Raw genomic sequence first — 25,381 nt, 5'->3', positions numbered from 1 at the left:
AATAAGATAGTGGAATGAACGGTGATCAGAGCGGCAGGAACCATTAAGATTGAAGACGGAAGGTGGAGAGACAGTTCGTGTGGGGGAGAGGAGTCCAGAGACAGAGTGATCAGCGCAGAGGTGTACCCAAGAGTGCAGGAGAGAGAGAGAGCATGAGATGAGCCAAGGCACAGACGAGAGAGGAACCCAGATGACAGCTAGAACAAGACTTCACACTAATCAGGTGATATTGTTTTCATCACATTAGCTACACTTAATCTTTTCCCTTTTAGCGGAGTGTTCCTGTTATGTGTAATCTTTTCTCTTTCAAGCGGTGTGTTCTACCTATAGCCTTTGTTAGATTTGCATAAATGTTTATATTACTATAATAAAAGATCCCCAGTTTATAACAAACTGGTGTGTAGCCCCTATTCTTGTTCACTGAAGGTAAATGAAGCTTCTAGGTGAGTACTAGATATGTGAATGGATGAGTAATCCCAATCAGGTAAGTGGTGATCACATAAATAGGGAGTGAGTGAACCTTTGATGCCAAGAGCAGAGAGTACACTATACAATCCGGACCCATATTCAAAGTTATTATTGTAGTTTCATCCCGAGTAGACAGCTGAGATAATATCCCAATATATATATATATATGTATAGGTGTTCATAGGAATGTGGTCGTCGTTGATATGCGGCGTTAATGAGAGCACTGGGGGGTTGAACCAGTGTGTATACCCACTGAATTGTGGCTTGAGTAAATGAGAGCACTAGGTAGTGGAACTAGTGTGTAGTTTCGCAGGATCGCGAACACTTTGGAAAAGGGAGCATTGGGTTCTGCAGGCCCGTGTGTAGACGCACCAGATTGTGTGTCAGATCTGCCCTAGGGTAGAACGGTCTGGGTCAGGGTGGCCGCGAGACCAACTGATGTGAATAAGTGTGGTGTAGGGTATGGATATCCCTAGTAATCAGTGAGTATTCTTAGTATCCCTATAGATTTAGTGGTGTTCTTAATAATATGAGCTTGTATATTGCGAGTTCCCTATCCTCAGGTAGGTACCAGGTGCCTGGATATAGAGGAGTCCTGAGGACGGAAGGTGAGTACGTTTTGGCTGGGTCACAGGGGCCCCTGGGGGCTGATCCCATCTAAACAGAAAATCCAGCCATTACATTTTGGCGTAGTCGGACAGTTTACGAAGCCTGTGTGCCTGGCCATGTGCTTGGATAGTTTCCCATGTGTTGTGTGGGAGTGCCCTGAGCGCCAAACATTACATTTTGGCGTAGTCGGACAGTTTACGAAACCTGTGTGCCTGGCCATGTGCTTGGATAGTTTCCCATGTGTTGTGTGGGGGTGCCCTGAGCGCCAAACATTACATTTTGGCGTAGTCGGACAGTTTACGAACTCTGTGTGCCTGGCCATGTGCTTAGAGAGTTGCCTATGTGTTCTGAGGGAGTGCCCTGAACGCTGGTTCCATCTGGCGTAATGTTGCAGTTTATGTAGCCTGTTAGACCTATTGGCTTGAACAGTTGCAGCGTGAGGAGATTGCATTACATCATGGCATTTGGTTTATTCAGGGTGGAAGGAATGGTTTTCATCTTGGTGTTTAAACTGTCAGAGTTGAAGGATGGCATTACATGAGGAAGCCAGTTACATCTATGTGATGGTCCAATTGTATAAATGTGTGTAAAAAATGCTTTTAAATTGCCCATTCAATTGCTTGCTGCATCTGCTTATGCTGTGCAATGTGAAATGTGTTCATTGTTCTATGATCTGTGGAGTTCTGTGAATATAGCTCCTTGTAAATATGACTTGTGAATAGCGCCATATTAATGTGACTTGTGAGGTGCAGGTTCTCATGTTGATTTATTGTGTTCCTTGTGCATTGCGCCTTGGATACATGGTTTGTGAAAAGCTTGTCTTGTAAATATGACTTGTGAATAGCGCCATATTTTTGTGACTTGTGAGGTGCATGTTCTCATGTTGATCTATTGTGTTCCTTGTGCATTGCGCCTTGGAAATGTTGTTTGTGAAAGGCTTGTCTTGTAAATATGGCTTGTGAATAGCGCCATGTGGTCATGGCTTGGACAGGGCATGTTCTCATTACGTTTGGCAGGAGAGAGCTGGATCTTTCTCGGGTGCTTGGGGATAACGTTTTTGAAAATATGTACGTGTCATTTGTAAACGTGAAGAAATGTGCTAATGATTTTCCCATGTATAAATGGACGTTGGGAAATGTTTCTATTTGAGCTGCCAAAGGGTTAATATCTTGAGTTGAGATGGCAGCCTTTATTTTTTACATGCTGTCAACATGCATGGTTATCTGACCTGACTATAAAAGTCAGTGGATTATTTGATGGTTTGATTTTGACATTTTTTTTTTTGGTTCCTTGGTCTGCCTACGTGCTTTGTCAGTTTCTTGACGGAAAGGTAACATCTTGTGTTTTGAGAAGGGTTCTGTTCATTTCACATTCCTTTTGAAATGCGTCTACGAATTTGTGTGGGTTCACCTTGGAACTGATGTGGTTATAAATCAACCTTACGGAGAAAGCGGTGTTCTTTTAAAATGAGTGAAATGTTAAAAAGATAGCCCGTTAGAGTGCACGCTACGAGCTGTTTTCATTAATAATTTCTTTGAGGGGTTTCCATCTAGACAGGAATGTGTTGGTTTAAGAATAATAAATCTTGCCCGACGGTGCATGGTAACATGTGCTTTTAATTAGTGGAATGCAACCATGTGCCTTTGAAAGAGGGAAAAAGTTAAGATGCAACATTATTATTTTCCCAAATGTGAATTAAAATGTATGCTTTTATAAATGTGTCATCAAAAAATGTGAACTTAAATACAATGTTGAAATGTATCTGCATTTTATGTTGTTTTACAAATTATTTCTCTTTGACAAATGGACCATGTTAATTCGTTTCTCAAATGCAGCATGTATAATATTGTATGCCAAAGGTAGTTTCCCCTTTAAATGTCTTGCCTTTAGTTTAATTAGTTGGACAAACGTCTTTTTTAAAAAAAAAACTGGAGCTTTTTTAATTGGCAATATACTGTAACAGAATTGTTTTTTGTTAAATTTGAGCTTCCGTTAGTTACAAAATAAGGCATGTGAAATTTGTTTTTTGACCTTGGCAGACCAGCTGGTTTGTGCCTTCATTCTGCAAGTTTCGATCACGTCCCAGTGTGTTATGATTGGCTACAGTTCAATTTTCTTCCGCGCACGGCTTGTTTATTTAAGGGCGGGGTGGCCTGGCTCTTCCCTTGGAGTTAGTTAGTTTGATGGGCCTGGGCGGACTTCTCTGACCAGGGAAAATGGGAGGCTTGCAGTGCCCTGCTGATGCTGTCACCATTTGGGCGGTACTCCAAAATTTTTTTTCACACTGTAGCCTAGCTCCTGCCCTGAAGGGTGGGACTGGCTTAGTTAGGATTAGGGTATGTTAGGCCCTGCGCTAAAAGTTATTAAAAGTTACATTTTGAATGTTTTTAATTAATTAGGATATTTTTTTTTTCTTTCAATAATGAAAGGCACCCGGGGTGGTTTTTAAATGGAAAATTTTATTTTACAAGAATAATGATACTTCTTCTCTTGTTTCTAGGATTGCTGCAGTTGGGGTGCGTGCGTGCGTCGGCCCACTTCCCTCCCACTCCCTTTATTTGTTTTAGCTTTTTATTTTCATGTTATTATTTTAGTTTATTGTTTTGGATGATGGAACCAGACCAGACCAGACCAGACCGGGTGATGGATGGCCGCATTGGAGGAAGTGTCCAGGATGCAGGGTGGTGGCCTACACTGAAGAATTTGGACATTAAATAATCCCTTGGACAATCAGGCCCCACTTTTAAAGCAAAAAAACGTGTCACCTATTATGACTAAGTTATTTAATTCCCTGGCCTGCAATTTTGACATCACTACAAGCAGGCCCCACTTTTAAAAAAATATGTCACCTATTATAGTTTTTCCAAATGAAGGACTTTTTTCAATGATGGTGCGCACATGTGTTTCACCGTGCGATTTAAAATGTTTTTTTGTTGTTTTAAGCTTGATGTTACATTAGCTATCTTATAGACATGGGGTATTTTTACTGTTCTTATATTTTCACCTTGATTGATCAATGGGTGGTTACCTTAAAATTTGGATTGTTCTGGGTAGAGTGTCTTTTAGTATGATTATGTATTAATGTTTGCCCAGACCTTGCAATTGTATCTCTCAGATTTCACTTTAAATTGACAAATGTCAGCAGGTAGGCCTCATTTAGGCCTATTGTTATTTTCATCCCACATACTAGCACCTACACCAATAGTTTCATGTGTCATCATTAGCTTAAGTTGCCTATAGTACGTAAGGCTCATTTAGGCCCTTTCTTGTTTTCTCATTAGAAGTTGTAACACATTTAGTTCTTAAATTGACATTAGTAGGTAGGCCTCATTTAGTCTTAAGTTGTCCGAAGTAGGCCCATTTAGGCCCCTTGCTGTTTTCATTCAACACATAAGTCCCTACATCACTAGATTTCACCAGTTATCATTAGAAGTTGAGGCACATTTAGTTTGAGGATGCTTTGGTTAGTTTCTGTTGTTATCAGATCCAATCTCAGATATGTTTCAGCATTCAAGTCAAGGGTGCTTTGATTTGTTTTTAGGTTTCTATTTTCTACAATTGAGTTTCAGGTGGATTTTCTTGAGTTGTCATTGTTTTTAGGGAGTTTTTTAGGTTTTGATTTGTTGATAGATTGTGTTGATGTTTGTTTATTTAGATGTTATTGTTTGTCAGATGTTCGCAAGATAAGGATCTAAGGGTGGATGGCAGAGATATTTAGCAGTGATATAGATCTTAATCTTGTTCACATCTAGGATAGGTATTCTTAGCCTATGTTGGATAGATTATGTTGATGTTTGTTTAGATGGTTGTTGTTGTTTATAAGATGCTCGCAAGATAAGGATCTAGGGTGCAGTGTAATGGCAGAGTTTTTGGCTTTATTTAGCAGTGATATAGATCATTATTCTTGCTCGCATCTAGTATAGGTATTCTTAGCCTGTGTTGGCCCTTTTAAGCCCTTTTTCCAGACCTAGAAGAGGATAGCTGCTTAATATGCCTTTATTCTTGACTTTAACCTGTCTATTGCCTATTGGCTTTGACATATTAGACATATTGGTATGGTTTATGTAGGTATTCTGACAGAGCTAAGGAGCATTTCACCCCTTTCAGGCCTACAAGCCTAAAGCTAGAGAGACTCCATCTTGATGGAAGCAGGGAGGCTTTTTAGGGCAAAGGCGAAGTTTATAGTTAAGGCTGTTTTCCACTTGGAGAGAACCGGTCTGGGCCAGCCCTTATCGGTAGGCTGTATTATTCTCTGTGTAGAAGACACAACAAAAGGCCGGCCGGCTGGGTGTGTGTCCTTGATGCGAGGTGATGCAGAGACCTGGTAAGCGGCGGGCTGATGGATGGAACTTTCCATGAGGAAACAGCATTCTATATTTGTGAAGTGCAGAGGCGGAGTCAGTCAGTCGAGGAGAGAGTCAAGCAGGAAGCAGTCGAGGAGAGAGGGAGTCGAGGAGAGAGTCCAGCAGAGAGGAGAGCAGTGGAGTGGAGTTGGCAGAGAGAGAGAGAGGGTTCAATCTGGAGAAGAGCTGAGTTGAATAGTGAGCTGGAACTGAAGGAAGCAGTTAGAAGCAGTTGCTTATCAGGAGGAGGTGTGAATAGCTGGAGTCTGAAGTAATGCCTTTTAGAAGAGATAGAGGAGAGCTCGTGGATTAACGTATGGGAGCAGATGGAATTGGACATTGGCGCAGAGACAGAGTGAATAAGATAGTGGAATGAACGGTGATCAGAGCGGCAGGAACCATTAAGATTGAAGACGGAAGGTGGAGAGACAGTTCGTGTGGGGGAGAGGAGTCCAGAGACAGAGTGATCAGCGCAGAGGTGTACCCAAGAGTGCAGGAGAGAGAGAGAGCATGAGATGAGCCAAGGCACAGACGAGAGAGGAACCCAGATGACAGCTAGAACAAGACTTCACACTAATCAGGTGATATTGTTTTCATCACATTAGCTACACTTAATCTTTTCCCTTTTAGCGGAGTGTTCCTGTTATGTGTAATCTTTTCTCTTTCAAGCGGTGTGTTCTACCTATAGCCTTTGTTAGATTTGCATAAATGTTTATATTACTATAATAAAAGATCCCCAGTTTATAACAAACTGGTGTGTAGCCCCTATTCTTGTTCACTGAAGGTAAATGAAGCTTCTAGGTGAGTACTAGATATGTGAATGGATGAGTAATCCCAATCAGGTAAGTGGTGATCACATAAATAGGGAGTGAGTGAACCTTTGATGCCAAGAGCAGAGAGTACACTATACAATCCGGACCCATATTCAAAGTTATTATTGTAGTTTCATCCCGAGTAGACAGCTGAGATAATATCCCAATATATATATATATATGTATAGGTGTTCATAGGAATGTGGTCGTCGTTGATATGCGGCGTTAATGAGAGCACTGGGGGGTTGAACCAGTGTGTATACCCACTGAATTGTGGCTTGAGTAAATGAGAGCACTAGGTAGTGGAACTAGTGTGTAGTTTCGCAGGATCGCGAACACTTTGGAAAAGGGAGCATTGGGTTCTGCAGGCCCGTGTGTAGACGCACCAGATTGTGTGTCAGATCTGCCCTAGGGTAGAACGGTCTGGGTCAGGGTGGCCGCGAGACCAACTGATGTGAATAAGTGTGGTGTAGGGTATGGATATCCCTAGTAATCGGTGAGTATTCTTAGTATCCCTATAGATTTAGTGGTGTTCTTAATAATATGAGCTTGTATATTGCGAGTTCCCTATCCTCAGGTAGGTACCAGGTGCCTGGATATAGAGGAGTCCTGAGGACGGAAGGTGAGTACGTTTTGGCTGGGTCACAGGGGCCCCTGGGGGCTGATCCCATCTAAACAGAAAATCCAGCCATTACAAGGCATTAGCCTCCCAGATATACAATTGTACTATTGGGCAACCCATCTGTCCTCTATTAACCATTGCACTTATGCCCATCCTTGTGACCCGGGATACAACACAGATAGGTGGCTCCTTTCTGGGGGGACCTTTAGCAGAGCCCTTTATTCTAGGCCCCAGCGCTATCCACTTACGGGCCCTACCAAACATTCCCTACACGTCTGGCATGTGGCCACCAATTGCCTAGGCTGGAGACGAAAGCTCTCACTTGCAACGCCATTATAGGATTCCGAACAATTGGGTGACCTGTGGAAGAGTAAGGGATTTGACAAATGGGATCTCATAGGTATTGCATGCATAAGGGATTTGTGGGACAAATCTGATATTAAGTCTTTTGCAGTGCTGCAGCAGGAATATAACCTGGCCGAATCAGAGTGTTTCCGTTACACACAGGTTCGACATGCACTTCGCACACATTCACAGCCCAGGACCACACTGCCGGAATCATCCCTACTGGAGGATAGGGCGCTGGATGGTCAACTCCCCGACAGCACCATTTCCCCGATATAAAAAAAATTGGTCAACAACATCCTCTCCAGGCTCTCCGAGCAAAGTGGACCAGAGATGGTATAGAAATGGATGATGAGGAACGGCAGCAGGCAGTCTCCTCTCCCAGAGTCGTAGCAATACCTGCTTATCTTCGTCTTGTCCAATTAAAACTTCTCCACCATATTTACGTAAGGGGTCCCCAACTGGTGCGAATGGGAAGGGTAGAAGAGGGCTGTGGCCAGCTGAGGACCCTTTTTCACATAGTTTGGGAATGTACACAGATCCAACCCTATTGGCGTGAGATTCATGACATTATCAATACTGTTCTGTCTGTGCAGCTCCGGGTGGAGGCCCGTAGGTATCTCCTAAACATCTGGGAAACTGACTTGAATGTTTGTTTGACACAGTGGGTAACATTGAGGCTAATGCTGGCCAAGAGGAATATAGCCCAGCGATGGGAGGGCATTGGTTCCACCCACGGTACAGGATTGGGAAAAAGACATGGACTGGGCAATGTTTCGAGAAAAGACTGTATATGTGTCGCGTGGATGTCCCTAAAAATGGTCTGGTGTGTGGGGCTTGTGGAACTCCTATCATGGAGAAATATGTCAGCCCCCTTTGGCCCCTGCATGGGATGATTCCCCGTCGCCCTAAACCTTCCACCATACACAATTGTATTTTGTAATATCACCTACGGTATCACTGATGCCCATCGTACTGCTCCTCCTGTATTGTCATGCTATTGCTGATGTTTGTTTTTTCTTAATAAAAATGTTTAACAAAAAAAAAAAGAAAATGTGGTTCAAAATGACAAATGCCTTTTAGAACTTTCCATACGTTTCGTGTTTGTAATATTCTCTGCCAATAGGCAGTACTCCATCAGTGGTCGAAAGCCCTCATATACCGACCACAGTCTATGTCACATCTATAACTTCACACTAAAGATCACCTTCTAATCATTCCAATTTGTCTATACAATTTCATTATTTCTGTTTAAACATGTTTTACTGCATGCTCCATTTTATTTGACCATCCTCCACCACATCTTGGCAACAGACCAGTGGCTGTCACGAAAGCTCCAATAGGCCTTTTCATGCACATCTTGCCAGCTCAACCGTATTCTGTCTGCTCTTAGGTTCCCTGCCTAGTAGAGGTGAGACAAGGCAGTACAAGCTTCAGCATTCTAAAAAGACAAACAATATTGGCTTGGGGCCTCACTTTTCCAAGTCTTACATGATTGTGGTGCAACAAACCACAGGCATCGTATGTTGTGGGAGGGTCAAAATGTAACAATGTTTCTATTGATGTACAGCACAGTGTTTGGATATAATTTCACAACCACCTCCAAAATACAAGTAAAAGTATAGCTGCATGAACAGTGGATACATACAGAAAACTTCGAACAATGAGTAACTGACAAAACAACAACAAGCATTTGCAATGCAATAGGTCTCGCCTTGAGGACCTTATATATATATATATATATATATATATTTAGCTTTGCAGCACATTAGCCTGGGTGCTGAAACATCTACTGTTCTTTAACATGAAGGGAAAGTAAGCAACAAACTGCGTGACACACCAGGTATGGGAACACAAGCGGAGAAATATTGCCTTTCAGTGGGAAATGGTATAGTCCAAAGCTCTGTTTTTAATATACAGTCACGGCCTTCGGTGGTCGTGTCACTGAAAATACAAGATTGGAAAAAAATATTATAGGTTATGGCTGCTCATGGAAGACCATTTGTATGGACTGAAATCTAGAGAATTCTAAAGTGATTCTGGTATTTTACTGACCTCTGCTGCTCGTTTTCTATCAAGACAGTTAAATAGAGGTAATTGAACAGAAAAAAGCCCCTAATCGGATGATGACAAGTCCTAGGGCTGAGCTCCAGAGCCCACAAAGTACATACACATAGAAGTATATTTTAAAGTATATACAAGGGGTCTTGAATGCTTGTCCTAAAAACTGATGTTTGACAGGGTGTGTAAACTAAAAACATGCTGAGGGTTTTTTTGTCACTCCTGGGTGGCGCACTTATTATTAGGTGGAACTTCCAAATGGTTCATTTATCCCTGTGCTGTTGTCTGTGATACAGAGTGGGTGCCAGAGCAAAGGCATTCTCTCATTTTTGACTTAGGTGTGGTAACCTCCCCACAGATTCTTGCTGTGTTGTAACGGTCATAAATAAATTAGCACATTGTTATAAATGCGTTATCACAGATTATTGCAAGTAAATTTCCAGGAAAAAGCAAGAAAATTAGTACTGAAAAGCAGCAAGTACAATTCTGCCCAGTGATCTGCCTTTTAATTTGTCTGCTGTCTTGGGTAGAAATCATAGCGCTTTCATACCGTAACTGTAATAACTTATTAGAGTGAAGTAGTGATATCATTATTTCATTACAGGAGAGCAGTGATGTCACAGTTGGACTCGAATATAAAAATGTTATACAGGGTTGCTTTCAGCTATTGCAGACGTCCAACTATACCTCAACGTATTGTAACTTAGTCTTGTTATTAAAATATACTGTATAAGAATACATTATTTCAGGTAATTATTCGGTACTGTAAACATAAATAGATGTTTATATGGTCTGTTAAGGGAGCAATCGAATAAAACTTAATAGACATAAAAGGGGCTGGTTGAATAATTAGGTTAAAGCAGAGCCATACTATTTAATCATACTTAATTTAGGCTAGATATTTATTCAGGAGCACTATTCCACAATTAGCAAAGTGATGCTGCTAAGTCAATAAACATATGTACAGGTTCCAGTAATTGTATCAGTTTTTAGAAGAGTAGGAATTGAAGTCAAGAAATACTTACATGTTCACTTTCAATATTTTGCAAAAGCGTTGGGTCATCAAAGTCACAAGACTCGCTGGTGGAAGGTAGCTGGCTGTACAGGAAGTACAACAAAACGTTATTTTTTTACACTACTAACAAACAAATAATTCGCATTGTATTACATTGCACAAGTGGAATTCAGGTAAACATATTCCAGAATGCTAGAAATGTACGACGCAAAAACAGAGTTAATTATTACGTATGGAATACATATACACACACGTATATATACACACACACACATAGTTGTTACACACATATTAAAGTTTGAAGCGTGGTGTGGTGTACTTGAATTTGACTATGCTGACACAATGCAGGAACACAAGTTCCTGAAAAAGCAATCTTATATCATCTGTGCTTTCATTTACTCTGACCATCCTCTTCGGAATTACATTCTGGGAAATAATCAAAACCGAACAAAAAGCTGGGCCAAGCAGCTTCAAGAGAAATACTTACAGTATGTTAAAGGTGAATTATGAAGGGAATGTATTAAAAGGCTGCAGTGGAAGCCTCATAAATGTCATTTAAGCATCACTCTTGGTTTGACATCTCCCTGACTGGCTCCTAGACAATCTATTGTGCTCCTGTGTGTACTGTGGGAGTGAACCAACATCAAAGCATAATGGATCGATTGATATGCTCGCTGAGAGATACTGTCGAGAGGCTTAAACAGCATTCATCAACATATAATGGAAACATCAATGCTTTGTGTGTGCCATTTGTCTGCAAACAGACCCTGTCAAAGGATCAGCTGAGCTCACAGTTGCCAGGGCTCTCAAAAGCTCAAAAGACCCAGATGGTCCTTTAAAATTGCAATTGAAATTGCAGAACCAACATTAAATAAAACATGATGAAAGAAGCTTGAAAAATCATTTATTTCAGAAATATGCTCCATCACTTGGGCTACAAACATGTATGCCCCACACAGATGAAGGACTGGCAGTCTTTCATTGTAAAGATCCACAGACATCATCTTTGTATTAATAACTAGATGCAGAAGATGCAAGCCTTTAGTTTGGCCAGAGTTGGGTATGTACCACCAAATCTGCTTTCATGTAGATACTGGATAGCAATGTTTGGTGGTCACTGCAATTACTACACCAAGAGGGCAGAATTTACGATTTTTTTGTAGGCCTAAGATTAGGGAAGAGACCCAGAATTACTACGATAAGCACTGAGCTGCTTTGCAGGGTGCCGTTAACTCCACGCTTTCATCCCAGCACCTACCTCTGCATACATTGGATGTGTGGTGGTTACGCGAGGAGCAGGTAATGTCCTGCACAGTCGGACCCTACAGTAATATGCACAATCCTGACACGCCTGGTCTACATGAAGTGAATAATCTTGGTTACCTTGCAGTGTGAGGCAAAACAGGAATGTATGACTACCAACAACAGCAAGTATGGAGACCCGCAAATCCTTTGTGGAGGTACGTTAGTACATTTACAGCTCAAAGCATTGATAGAAATTTCTATGAACTATACATTCAACCTGTACTTACTCTCCATTGGTGAAAGTAATTTCCATGCTCTTGGGGTGCATATGCTTTGTACAACAATAGTAAATACAAATCTGCTGTGCTGCTCCGATGGTAGAGGATATGCTCTCCCGGACGCCTCTTTCAAGAAGGCGCTTGACCCCAGCCTGATTAGCTGGTACTTTGAATTTGTGGAATGCACTGGACAGTGATTGGGAACTGGGACTCAGACACATTTCTGCCCTCTGCTCCTCTTTATCAGCTTCTGACCCGGACCTGGTTAGTCTTGTGCCATCTAGGCAACTGGACGCCTTGAATAGCTGGCTTCTGAGGGCCTGCGATCAAGTAGCCCCCTGAAGCGCGTCACGGTCAAGCGCGCCCATGATGCTAATAAATGGTTCTCTCCCGTCCTTAAGGCAAAAAAAATGGCATTGCGTCAAGCAGAGCAAGCCTGGAGGCGTGCTTACTGCCCTCTTTCCAAACTACGCTACACCTCTACCCTTAAGGAACATAAAAGGGATATTCTCCTTGCCAAGACATCCTATTATTCAGGGAGAATCCTTGTAGCAGAGAACCAGTCAAAAGAAATTTTTGCCATAGTTCGAGAGCTGGCTTCTTCTGACAGGGTTTCCCCCAAAATCCCCCAATCCCAATTCCTGTGCAATTCCCTCAATGACTTTTTTGTTGAGAAAGTTGCACTCAAGGCCAAGATCCCGCCGCCCTCCCCTTCTTTCTGTGATCCTCAGCCCCCTTCCACTTTGTCCAGCTTGACCCATTTACCCCTCTTGACTAGAGAAACTTTTTTCTCTTTATTGACCCGCGTCAAATCTGGATCCCCTGCGGACATTGCCCCGGCGCATGTCCTTCGCAAGATTTTTATTAATTGCTATCTCCCCCCCTCACTTTTTTTAATGATTCTCTTGAACAGGGTGTTGTACCGGTCTCTCACAAAGCGGCTAGCATTATCCCCATTTAAAAAAAAATCTGGGGTTGACCATGCTTCCCCCTCTAACTATCGTCCCATTTCCCTTCTCCTTTTTCTGGGCAAAGTCCTCGAGGCCCATGCCACCCAGGCTCTGGGCGCCTTTGGAGGAGGCAAAGCGGGGGTCTTGCTTCCCGACAGGCTGGCTTTCGACCCCGGCACTCCACCGAGAAGGTTGTCATCTCCGTGATGGACGAGCTTAGAGAGGGGTTAGACACCAACACTCCCCAGGCCCTCGTTCTCTTAGATCTCTCCACCACTTTTGACACGGTTGATCATTCCATCCTTCTTACCCGTGTCAAGGCGGCAGGAATCGGGGGCCTAGCCGTGACCTGGATCAACTCCTTTTTAAGGGATCACAGCCAGGCTGTTCATCTCGCCGAATTCTCTGCCCTCCCTCACCCAGTTCAGTGCGGTGTCCCCCAGGGTTCTTCTCTCTCTCCTTTATTATTTATTCTGTACATCTTTCCTCTAATTTCTGCACTTCAGCAAATGGAGGTGGTCACTGTGTATAACTATGCCGATGACCTCAAACTCATTTTTCATCTTTCACACTCCCCTGTCAGTATCCTCAATTTACAATCGGTTATGCTGTTCATCAGTGATTGGATGAACAGCAACCATTTTAAACTAAATCCGGACAAGACTGAACTTGTCATCACTGGTAGCACTTCTGGTCCTTGGTCCCCCACCTTTTGGCCTTCCACCCTCGGCACTCCCCCCATGCCATCTTCCTCAGTTAAAACACTTGGGATCTCACTTTATAAACACCTCACTCCCCATTCTCAGAACAGCTCCGTTGTCTCTTCCTGTTTTCTCGCCCTCCGCACTATACGGAAAATCTCCAGGTTCTTTTCTCTCCCCGCCCTAAAACTGATTTTGATGGCAATGGTCCTCTCCTGGCTGGATTACGGGAACATAGTCTATAATGGTGCCCCTCCATATGCCTTTCACCGCCTCCAGCTAGTCCAAAACCAAGCCGCCCGCCTGATTTATGGGCAACCTAGATTCCATCATACCACCCCCCTACTTAAATCTCTACATTGGTTGCCTATTAAAGAACGGGCCCTCTTTAAGCTGGGTTGCACTACATTTCAGGCAATGGCGGGGACTGGCCCAAAGTTTATCTCATCCGCTATCAATCTTTACTGTCCCAACAGAGAACTTCGTTCCTCCACTAAATCCCCTCTTTTTGTTCACCGGTTTAAAAAAAGCAAATCAGGGGGTTTGAAATTTGCTGTCCTTGCTCCCACCTTTTGGAATTCCCTTCCCCTCTGCATTAGATCGATTCACTCTTATCTCGAATTCCGAAGGGCTCTCAAAACTTTCTTATTCTCACACGCCTTCCCACCTCAGTAACCTCTCTGTTCCTGCCCTGGGTTAAGCATCCTTCAGCGCCATGAAACCGCCCGGTACACGTGCGCTATATAAATCCTTGTAAATTCAAATTAAATTCAAATCTGCCTACCATTGTGAATATAACCTGCAGCTGTATAGCAGTTCACTAACTTTACCCAAAATGCCTGCGTGGAACCCTGCTGGCCAAAATGCATCCAGAGCATGGTGCTACATGCTACTCACTTCCTCCTGGATGGGAGTAAGCCGAACATGGGTTTGAGCCCTGCTTGCTCGTCCTGCAACTACTGCTGTTCGTGCCCAGAATTGAAATTCCCAGCCAGCCCAAGGATCCTGCCCCACCAGACCAGAGCCTGGGCCTACTGCATCCCTCACCATGAGATGGAGAAATGTTGCAGGAGTTTCAACCTTTCAACATGTTCATGAACATCTGCAGAGTCCCTTGAGCTCAACACCAGTGACAGATGTGGTGCCCATGATACGAACCCTGCAAGTGCGCTTGAGACCATGGTAAATAAGTATGATAAGAACACCCCTTTCTGCACTACATTTTCATATTATTATCAGCTTCACTTCTGCTCTTTTAAATCACCCATGTGCAGGGTTGGATTGGGATTAGAAATCGGGCCGGGCACGCTAAAAAAATAAAGTGGGCCACATTTGCATATTGCCTTTGCAAAACACTGCTACGGCGAAGTTTAATTTTAAAAAATAGGGGGAGGGGTAAAAAAAAAATGCACGGATTAGCTTACACTGGTGAAACACACCGGAATACTGGCGATAGTGACTTACACAATTTTTACAATGGTTAAGTGCTTGTTCAAGTGGCATTCAATTCACCATGACTTATAGCCTACATTAAATTACTATTGTAGATCTAATAAAGTACATGGTACCAGAATGTATACTACCCATTTTGACAAACCCAAAGAAAGAAATACAGCGTTGAAGTACACTAGTCACCATCTGTGAATCCTTCTTTATAACCTACATTTTGTGCAGTTTTTTAGTTTATGCAGAAACTGCAAACAGAGGAAATACTATTTTGTAGCGTCAGGCATCGCTACTACCAGATTTTCTGAGAAAGACTATCCAATCAGATTACTCAAGTAAGACAGAAAGAGAGCATGCTGTGTACCAGAAGAATGTCAATTAACTATTCCCCCTAAAAAAACGGCATAATAATTTATTACTTATGAACACTTAGGAGCCTATTACGATATTGTCCGATCAGCACGTAGCGGGATGGAATCCGCCTGACTATTAGTCGGCGGTTCCACCCACCGAATTAGGATGCGACTGCCCTATGGGCGGTCAGAAACATACATTTTTCCATTGCAGCTTGTGGGGAGGCTGGAAAAGAGCCACAGCACAAGCTGCAATATAACAATTGATATTTTCAAACATCCATGCACCTTTGCAAGGCACCATGTGGTGCCTGCCACATGGTGCATGGATGTTTGTGGAGGCACCACTGGTGCCCCCAAGCCACATAGCAGAGGCCCATGGGGACGGGCCATGCTAGGGGCCCCCAGAGTCCCTTTCTGTCTGCCATTCTATGGTAGTCAGACCACCATAGAAAGGCAGACGGAAATGGACATCATATTCCCTATGGCGGTGCCCGTAGCAGGCACCTCCCTATTGTAGGGATTTAGTTTCCACTGCTGCCCTGATGGGCTCCATGAACAGCAGCGGTCGGGTCCCTCTCCCAGATGACTCTTTTAAAAGCAATTTCTGCCAGTAAACTGCCTGTCCAGGTAAGTGTTACTTGCATTTGCCCACTATACATCTATATTCTTATGAATAAGATTTTTGTTAGCAGACATAAATATGTTTCCATTATAGATTCTTTATTTTATAAGCTTTGGGTAGGCTAGATTTAAGGAATTCTTTTATCACATAATCATTGCTTGTTTTGCACCAATCTACCTTGAGTAGTTCATTATAGTTGTTGCAGAACTTTCTCTGGAAATAGGACAAGCTCTAGAAAACTTTCCATAACTGCCAGAGAAAATCAACCTTTCTTCATATGCACAGCCATTAGTCACACTTATCATAGCCATTTCTTCCAGATGGAAACAATATCCATGGACTATAAACAAAAACTTACACACCTCGAAATCCTACACAGATTGTACTTTACGCCTGCCAAAATAAACAAATTCAACAGCACCAAATCACAGGTGAACCCACTGTCACCAGCCCCAAGTTCATTTTTTTAAATCTTGTATGGAAATGCAGCTACGTTGCTGCTTATTGAAAGGACATGTCAGTAATGCTATCCAGTGTACTCAAGTAGGGGGTTCCAAACATGACAAAAGTGGCTGTGCTGATACATGTTGCCAATATGCCACGGTCTGTAAGACACCTTCTTGTAATACTATTACTGCTTTCTAAAAGAGAGATAGCTCTTCACCAGATGAAGGGTCCAGTGCCTACAATAGTTGGGTTTCTTAAAAGGGTCACTGCCTAAATTATAAAGGCTGAACCGTCTACTACTATGCAGCCTATGCAATCTATACCTATAGATATATTGTGCCCTCTGCAAATATACTTAGAGCAACAGGATGAGGTGAGTAGATGATGGGTAATCGGACACAACTGACCAGCTATTCACAACTAACCCTGGTCGGAGTATGCAGAGTGGCACTCCGCGGAGTTCCACAGAGTTAAAAAAAAACAACTCAGTGGAACTCTGCTCCACCCCAGCCCCACAATTCTTTTTTAAAAAGGATCAAACAACTGACTTACCTTCTCTCTGTAGTCTGCGGGTGGGCCTCCTCCTCACTGCAGTGTCTCCTCCTGCGCAGTTCATGCAAGACATAAAACGTAGGGGGTTGCAACCGGCAACGCGAGGAGGACGACGATGGCAAGGAGGAAATACCCTGGCGAGCAGGAGGCTGGCAGATGACAGAGAGAAGGTAAGTGGGCTTTTGATCCTTTTTTGGGCCGTGCCTCAGCGGGCTGAGGGGCGTACTCCACTACGCCACAGAGTCAGAGTTTTGCCTCAACTTCGTGTTCCCAGAGGAGCGCGGAGTTGGTAAAACTCTGCAAACTCTGCTGGCGGAGCGCAGTACGCCACCCAGGCTTATTCACAACCCAAGCAACCCGCATTCTGGAATTGAAGACCTGCACATATGATTGCAATTAGATCTTTATGCAGGCATGATGATAATACCTGCCATTGTGTTTAAATCCTGTGCTTTGTCCACAAAGCCAAGCATACTCACAAACCGGTTTATCTAGATGAAAACCACTCCCAAGCTTGTCATGCTCCACACAACATGCAGCACCGGCAAATAGTCCTAGAAATGGTGTGAACAACTCCTCTGCCTTCAAAACAAATGCGGATGTAGTCAATTGTTTTGTGTAGTAAAACTTTACTGTTAGGCTCGACTTACATAAATATACTATTTAAGAGAATAATCCGAGCAGATCATTTAGAGATAGTGACTTAGGTTTATTTGAAAGAATCTCAATTATTCAAATATTTTATTGGTTCTCTACAGAAATGAACGTAGCCTATGACTGTAAAATGGCACATGCTTTCAAAGTTTATGAGGGAGCAGAGAGCCTTCCCACCCCTGTGATGATGCCCTGGCTCACTAGCTATATTTGCACATTCATTGACATTTGAGGAAGGGACTAACACTACATAGTTCAAAAGTCAGCAACTGTTATTTTTGCTATTTTCAGTAATTTGTTTGTAAGGCATGCCTTGCAAAAAAAACAGTGCTTAATTTGGGTCGGTGGCTTCCAGTGCTTAGCACCAGCACTTAATCATCAACATTGGCACTTTTCAAGAGCACCAGTTAAGGGCATATTCACATTCATTTATGGTAGGCACGGGGAGATTAAGTGATTTGTTCAGAATCACAGGATGTTGAGCCGACACAGAGACTCAAACCAGGTTCCCAGGTCCGAAGTCACCAGCTCTAGCCAATGCGCCACACCCTCTCCCCACTTTTAGGGTTAGTAGTTGGTTCTGTTTTAGGCTGGGCTTTCAGGAGAAATAGGCTGGTACAAGCTGCCTCCTGAGGAGAGTCCCAGCACTTTCTTTTACTTTACAAGTTAACCACTGCGCAAAACCACTCCAAACTGATATTTTGATAGCCGAAAACTACATTACAAATTTTAGGTCAATGTTGAGCAATTCTGCTTGGATTTTTTTTCTTTCTCAAAATTGTTTCACCCACTAGAACTTCAATAAAAAGTCCTGAAATGAAGTCTTAAAAGGAAAGGCTTTCAACTCCTACCGAGTCGTTTTCAATAACAGAACAGCCATTGCTACATGGGCCATGGTATCTGGCTCGTAGGGAATGGCTGTACCTTGGAGTGTGGTTTTCCCTGGTGCTGTTTTCCAATCCAGTTATGGGCTCTGCAGGTCGGGATGGCAAACAAACTATAATGTCTCATGTTTCCTCTTTTCTAAGCTACAAACCTTGAGATTGTTTCTCCCACACAAAGTATCACGTGGTGAATTTCAGTCGGGAAATACTGTGGGTCAGAGAGGAATTACCACACAATCAAAATGGGAAATTGGGCACACACGAGGTTTGCATTCAATTTCCCATTTTGTGCGCCTCTCAGAATGAGGGCCTGAGTGAGTTGTGTTGATGTTATTTTTAGGTCGAGCATAGCGGCAGCGCGCATGTGCTGCTCGCTCTGCGAGGCATCTAGTAATAGAGTATTCCGTGGAAGCCCCGCCCACTATCCACCCATATTTTTAATTGGCTGGTGTCTTTGTTCTTCGTGAAAGAAGAATTCCGATTTAATATTAGGCTTTTTTAGTCCCTTCTAGGTTCCGCCTTGTCTCCATTTGTTACCACCCTTAATGACTGGACCTTTTACTTGGCTCGTTACATGATCTCTGTTTTTTAGTGGGTGAGCACTATTTTCTTTAATGGTCTTTCCTTATTCCAGAGCGGTTCGCTTTCACTTTAGTGGCCTCACTGCTTTCTTTAATTAATTTGCAGCACAGTCCGCATCAGCTCAGTGTAGCACAGGCAAACAAGCAGATGCAATGCAACAGGTCACGCATTTACGAGACTTTGAGCTATTGGAATTGTAAATGTTTTCGTTTTTGAAACATAAGTAGAACGCATTGTCATTTACAATGCCAATAGCTCATCCTTGTGTAAATGCGAGCCTATTGCATTGCAAATGCTTGTTGAGACCTGGCCATAGTTTAAAATTATTTGCTAAACACCACAATCAAAGGCAGTTTTTTTTACAATAACACAAAACGGATAGAATTGCTTTACAGCTATGTTGAATCACAAATCATAACTGCTTCGGAATTCATCATTTAGAAAATGACCTTTTATCAAGAAATTAAGAGTTTCAACTAAGCACTACTCTAACATACCTGAAATCTTCTGAGGAGCGTTCTCTTTCCAGGTCAGGAAAATGACTTAAAAACAAAGAAAAGATATTATGTTAGAGAAATAAAATGACAAAAACAGTAAATCTATAAAAGAAAATGAAAACCGAGTATACTTTCATAGAATGTATATGTTGTAATTTTGCACTGAAAACTATAAAGTTCAAAATTTACAATTTTCATTACATAATACAGTTTGGCCTTCATTTATGAGAATAAATGCAGGCAGTTGGGAAAATGATATGCACTATAATAATAACAAATCTTCAGCATGGGACAATGTGCATATACAGTCATACAATTTGCAACTTAGCATTACTATACTCCCTCCGGTGCACGAAAGAAAGCCTTCTATTTCGCTTTGAATAACACAAGTACGTCTAGTTGCATGATGAGCAATTTTACATTTTGACTGAAATGTAATGCAGTTTATTTCTGAGATTGGTAGGTTGAGACAGAAATGACCCCTTCACGGCACATCGGCATGGGCTCTTGCTTTGAGTGACCAACTGCATGTAAAGCTGATATCCTGATTTTTATTTTGGCCCTGGTGTCATGCTAATCTCGCGGAGCTGTAGGGGCCTAGATCTAACCCTTATAATGTCCTGTGACCTGGAGGGATGCACCAGGAGTGCTCTCATATAATTGACCTTATCATGGGTTTAGCACATGACGTGGTGGTGGGAGTGTACCATATTTAGTTGTCTTACAATTGACCAGACCTTTCTAAGTAGGTCACTGTTAGTGTGGCCTACAGACCCCTGTTCTGTAAAGATACGATTTTAGGTGAAACCCAGAACTTTGTGCTAACATCCTGTTATTATGTCAAGTGCATGTGCATATATAGTGTACGTGTAATACATACGCGGTAGTTTGAGGACTGAAAACAATATCTTCCATTTTGGATGTCCCTGGTTTAGCATGGCACAAGTTGAAGGACGAGGACGGTTCGCCCAGACAAAGGAAGTGTATTTTCCAGATACCTGTGGTTGGAGGGTGAAGATCAGACACTTAAGTGAGGAGGATGGAGTCAAGGATAGCTTTATAAATTCCATAAAGGATTTTTTTTAGCAAGGGCTGCTGATGAGCTAATCCTGAGTACTAACATTTAGTTTAAGGTAGGTGGAGGGGGAGGTAGAGACTGCAGTTTCAGTTACTCAATAGGAGGAAGTTCTATGTCAGATCTGCATTTTGGTTTGTCTGTCCCCGATTACTGCTTCAATGAGGTTGATGACAGTCAGGTGCAGAAAACTCACATTTCACTGTGCCCATTTTGGATGGTGATCCTGCTTGGAGACAGTATTACCGCTATCTGCTGTGAAAAGCATCACTTTACACAAAGGCTGTAACTGGAGAGCAGTCTGAGACAGACAAGTAGGCACAAATGAGTCACATCTGTATTCTGGAAAATGTGTCTAAAGGTGAGATCCAAACAATTCCACTTTGTTCCTGATCCAACATCTCCATAACCAAGGACGAGAGTTCTCCGCAAAGTAGTTTAATGACTACAGTGTACCTGTAGGCAGTTTCTGCCTGGCAGTCAGTCCCCCGGAGGTAAGGGGCCCCTAAAATCTCCACTTTCTGTTGCAGGATCCAAGGGTCTGCCCAGTGGCTAGAAACCAGCCTGGGGAGACTGCCCAGGAGCAAAAGCTCAATATGTTCCTGGCATGATAAACACTAACAAAAAGCATAGCCTGAAAGTGCAAAGGGCTGCGAAGAATGTGTCCATACAGATCACAGAATCGTAATCCTCATTGGTTTGTGTAACATTTCCTGTAGACTGAGTTACACATATAAGAGTCATTGCCTATGTTAATGTGTGTTTGGTGTGAGTGCGCACACTAATGTGTGCATCTGTAGGAGTGGGTGTCTCTGTGAGGTTATGTATACACAGACCGTGATATGCATCTGTGAGTATGTGCATGCATTTATGTGTCTGTGGGTGTGCACAATAATGTGCACATCTGTGAGGTTATGTATGCACGCTATATACCTGCTTTTTGCTTTTTGTGTCACTCTCATTTGTGTCATTTGTCTGTGGATCATGCGATTATTCATGTTCTGTATTTTTACTTGATGTAGATATTGGGTTTTTGACCTTCCTTCCACCCTTTTGTAAAGCGCTCTGATAACCTTCGGGTTCTTGTTCGCGCTATATAAAACTTGATAAATAAATAAGAGCAATGCGTTCTATGGGTGGGTCTCTTGGTCTCTCTCTGCTGTTCCCATTGAGAACTGCGCCCTAACCACTGCTCAAATTCGGAAATCTGTGTGCCCCTGGCAGCCACTGAAAGCCACAATTTGGAACTGCCACTATAGTGAGAAGCTATAACACAACTGAGGGAAATTTGATCACTTAGGAAGGCCGGGATTACCAAGCATACACACCCACCGACCCATCGGCCTAATAAGGACCACAAATGCCTTGCCGTATAGATCATCTGCAAACAGCCAATGGAAAGCAACGACTGCCAAAGACTCTTGAAATGCAATGACAAGTCCTGCTGTGGTACCTTCGTCAACCAACCCTATTCTGAAACAACGTCATGTATGCCGAAGACACAAGCTAAGTCCGACCCCCGTTTCAATCGCTGTAGAACCACCATGCAAGAAAAAGGGCAACGTGCTTGCGGGGAATGAGATTTTGATATCAATTTATGATCAATTTAATAACTTATCTCATTCGTCAATTTTGGATCGGTTTGTATCTGTCATTGAGTAAAAGACAACCCCCGCATAGGTTAGATAAACCCCATTAACTGACGCCACTCTGAAGAACCACTTACAACTGGTGAAGTTTTAAAAGTTTATATAAAATCAAGATTAAATGCGTATACAATCCTCTCAGGATAAATCTCAATAAGTATACAAAAGAATACAAAATCAATTCACGAATCTGCAAATTAAAAGCATCGATATGAAGTGGTTCCTTTGCGTCATCTACAGGAAGAGAAAAATAATCAAGTTAAATCTGTCCCTACTCTATACTAAGTGACATCCCTACTTCGCAAGTTCCTTTCCTAAAAAGGGTCAGCAGTTTGACTCCCAAAGAAGTTCAAACTCTCTTAGCCTCTAAAGGTAACTTAAGTTTAAGAAGCAGTACCCTCTCTGCCTACCCATCTGCTCTCTAAGGGTCCTCGGCCTACTGCTCCCTTGCGCTCTGATCTCTCTCAGCGCATCTGCTCAAGGCATCTACCTTTCGCCCTTCTCTCTGTTCTCGCTCTGAGCAATCAGCTATCTTATCCCCGGGGTGCTGTCCCTAAAATTCACAAGCACAGTGTGGGTGAAACGCCCCTTGACGCCCACCACGGACTTTCCCCGATGATGTCAGTTTCTGGCTTCTTCCATTGCTTCATCTCCTTGCGTCGTCCGTTAGGTTGACCCTTCTCTTTAGATGTCATCTTCGTCTTCTTGTTGGCGACTTCAACTGACACTTTCAGATCAAAAGTCAAATGAACTTAAACAAGACTTTAACTTTACAACTGTGATTCTTGACCCTTCTAGGTCCTGTGAATGAACTTCTCAAAACAACTTTCAAATTCCCAGCGCTTCTTATCACGTTTAGGCCATAAACTTTGTCCAGCGTTGTCACCTTAAATCTAGCAAGCTCTAGACTCCTTGGCTCGCACGTTCACATCAAGCTATTCACGACTCCTATGAGTCCACTAAATTACATACATTGAACTACGCTCCTGCGAACTCTTGGTCAGTCAGGTTATAATCACAAATGACCTAAACTCTTCTAATATTCCTACAAACTTCTTCTACACAGTATAACCTTTAACACACATTTATCTCTAATCGCATTTTAGCAAAGTCTTGATTATACTTGAATACATTTTACATAGAATATATATATATAATACATAGAGTACGAGGTTATATGCTTATTCGTTACATCGTCGTATGTATACTTTCTGCGCACTTCTCCACGTTACATTTCTCGCCGTTTCTCCATTAAAGTTACACACGTACATGAATTCTACTTTGCACGTTCTACATTTCGTAAGTATTTCTATACATTTTGACATTAGCCCACTACTTATACTGCCTTCTAAATCTAATACATTTCTAAGAGTATATACAGTTACATTTCCTATTTTACTTTTGACTACTTCGGTCGATTATATGCTATAAGTATCAACTTCATGTTACGATATATATTTCATTCCTACGTTACACGATATGCTTGTAAATATGGCCTATACATAATTTTTATTCAAATTTGCGCTCTCTCAGTCCCCCCTTTGATGACTTCTAGGAGTCATCACTAAATGCAATTTGAATAACATCTTTACACAGAACTAGTTATAACTTTCCCTCTTTTCATCGTTTCGAGAGCTCTTAAGCTTTTGTACTGTTGATCTTGTAACGCAGCTAATCTCCTTTCTTGCTCTCTCATGGATCTTTGTAACCGGTTCGACCTATACCATTTATATAGTTTCACTAATCCTAATAATGTAATTATGCAAATTAATACTATTAATACAGGTTTTAATATATACCATACTATACTTTTGCCAAGGTTAGCAACCCAACTTCCAACCTTTCCTACTCCCTGTCCTACTTTTTCCCAAACATTTATTTTCGACAAATCTTCGATTTCTTGATGAATCTGTGTAATGTTGCTTATGACCTTCTCAAGTGGTTTTGAATTATCAGGAATATAAGTACAACATTCCTGAACCTTCAAAGCCTTACAAACTCCGCCTTCTTTTGCTAATATTACATCTAGAGCAAGTCTGTTTTGAAGAACCATTGCTCTAATTGATTGCATCTCGCCTTCTACTAACATTAATGACCTTGCAGTACTTGCAGACAATCTATCTACAACTGTAGCTAGTCTCCTGATCTTAACGTCGTTAAGGATTAAACCTAACAATGGAAACATCGCTCCAAATACATCTCCTACTACCTCTGCATCTCTTACTTCCCTTTTCGTTCTCGTCGGAGCTTTTCCTTCTATGATCGCTAAGTCCTTTGCGTGATATATTTTGGGGAAGACAATTGCCAAGTAACACGAACCATACCAATTGTCAGGTAGTTTTACATAGGCATTTCTTCCACATACAAAATACACATTAGGAATAGCTTGCATCCCTTTCATAAAATCTTTCGTATAATACTCTAACTTAAAAGCATGCTCGCAATTAACTTCACCTACAAATTCATTCTCATAATATGTCTTGCTTCGAGCTAAACATAACTTTCCCTTCTGCGTTCTATCCAATGCTATTGGACCATTGCTACCTTTCTTTTTATGTGCCTTCTCTTCTTCTGTCCAATCGGTTTTCCATTGTCCTGACATTTTTAGAATCTTCTGCCTTCTGTATCGGTCATCTACTTGTCCTATGAACTTTTTCTCTACTTCCGACACCTTGCAAGTCAGATTATTTCTGCGTGCATATGATGTATCTAATGTATCCCAAGGAAGAAAGAATTTAGCTAATCTATCCTCCTTTTTGTAATAGTCCCACTTATTCATTTGCTTATAATTCGGAACTTCAGGCAGTACCGAATCATAATTTGAAAAGTAGTACTCTAATCCTTCTCTACCATAAAATATACTAAGCAGTAAACTACATGTTATCCCATAAGTCAATGGGAGATGATGATATCTAATGCCTTCATCTACAGAAGCCGGCAATTGCATACAAACATAGCAATCTTTGGCCTCCATGGCATCGATATACTCGTACAACAGTTTAGCATATGCATTTGACCTAAAGTTTCCCTGTGACTCGTCTATGTGTAACCTACGAGTTTCAACTGCCAGTAACGCCTTTTCACGTATAACATGGCTCTCCTCCTTCTTTCCCACAAGAGCAGGTTTCAAAGTCGTTACAGTTTTTACATCTGTTATTTCCTTATCGTTTT

General features: G+C 42.1%; 1 protein-coding gene across 1 annotated transcript in view; it reads right to left on the bottom strand.

The window, feature by feature from the left end:
• The window catches only part of ATP8A2 (ATPase phospholipid transporting 8A2), a 2,134,099-nt gene that overhangs the window by 1,294,594 nt on the left and 814,124 nt on the right, over positions 1-25,381 (bottom strand). The window contains exons 15-16 of the mRNA XM_086935178.1: positions 19,490-19,534; positions 10,286-10,358 (exon numbers count right to left, since the gene is read on the bottom strand). Coding sequence (XP_086791304.1) covers positions 10,286-10,358; positions 19,490-19,534 — 118 coding nt within the window. The remainder of the gene's footprint in view (positions 1-10,285; positions 10,359-19,489; positions 19,535-25,381) is intronic.

This window comes from Lissotriton vulgaris, chromosome 8 (genome assembly GCF_964263255.1).
Source record: "Lissotriton vulgaris chromosome 8, aLisVul1.2, whole genome shotgun sequence".
In the NCBI taxonomy this organism is placed as follows: domain Eukaryota; kingdom Metazoa; phylum Chordata; class Amphibia; order Caudata; family Salamandridae; genus Lissotriton; species Lissotriton vulgaris.
This window is presented reverse-complemented; position numbering and strand designations above follow the sequence as displayed.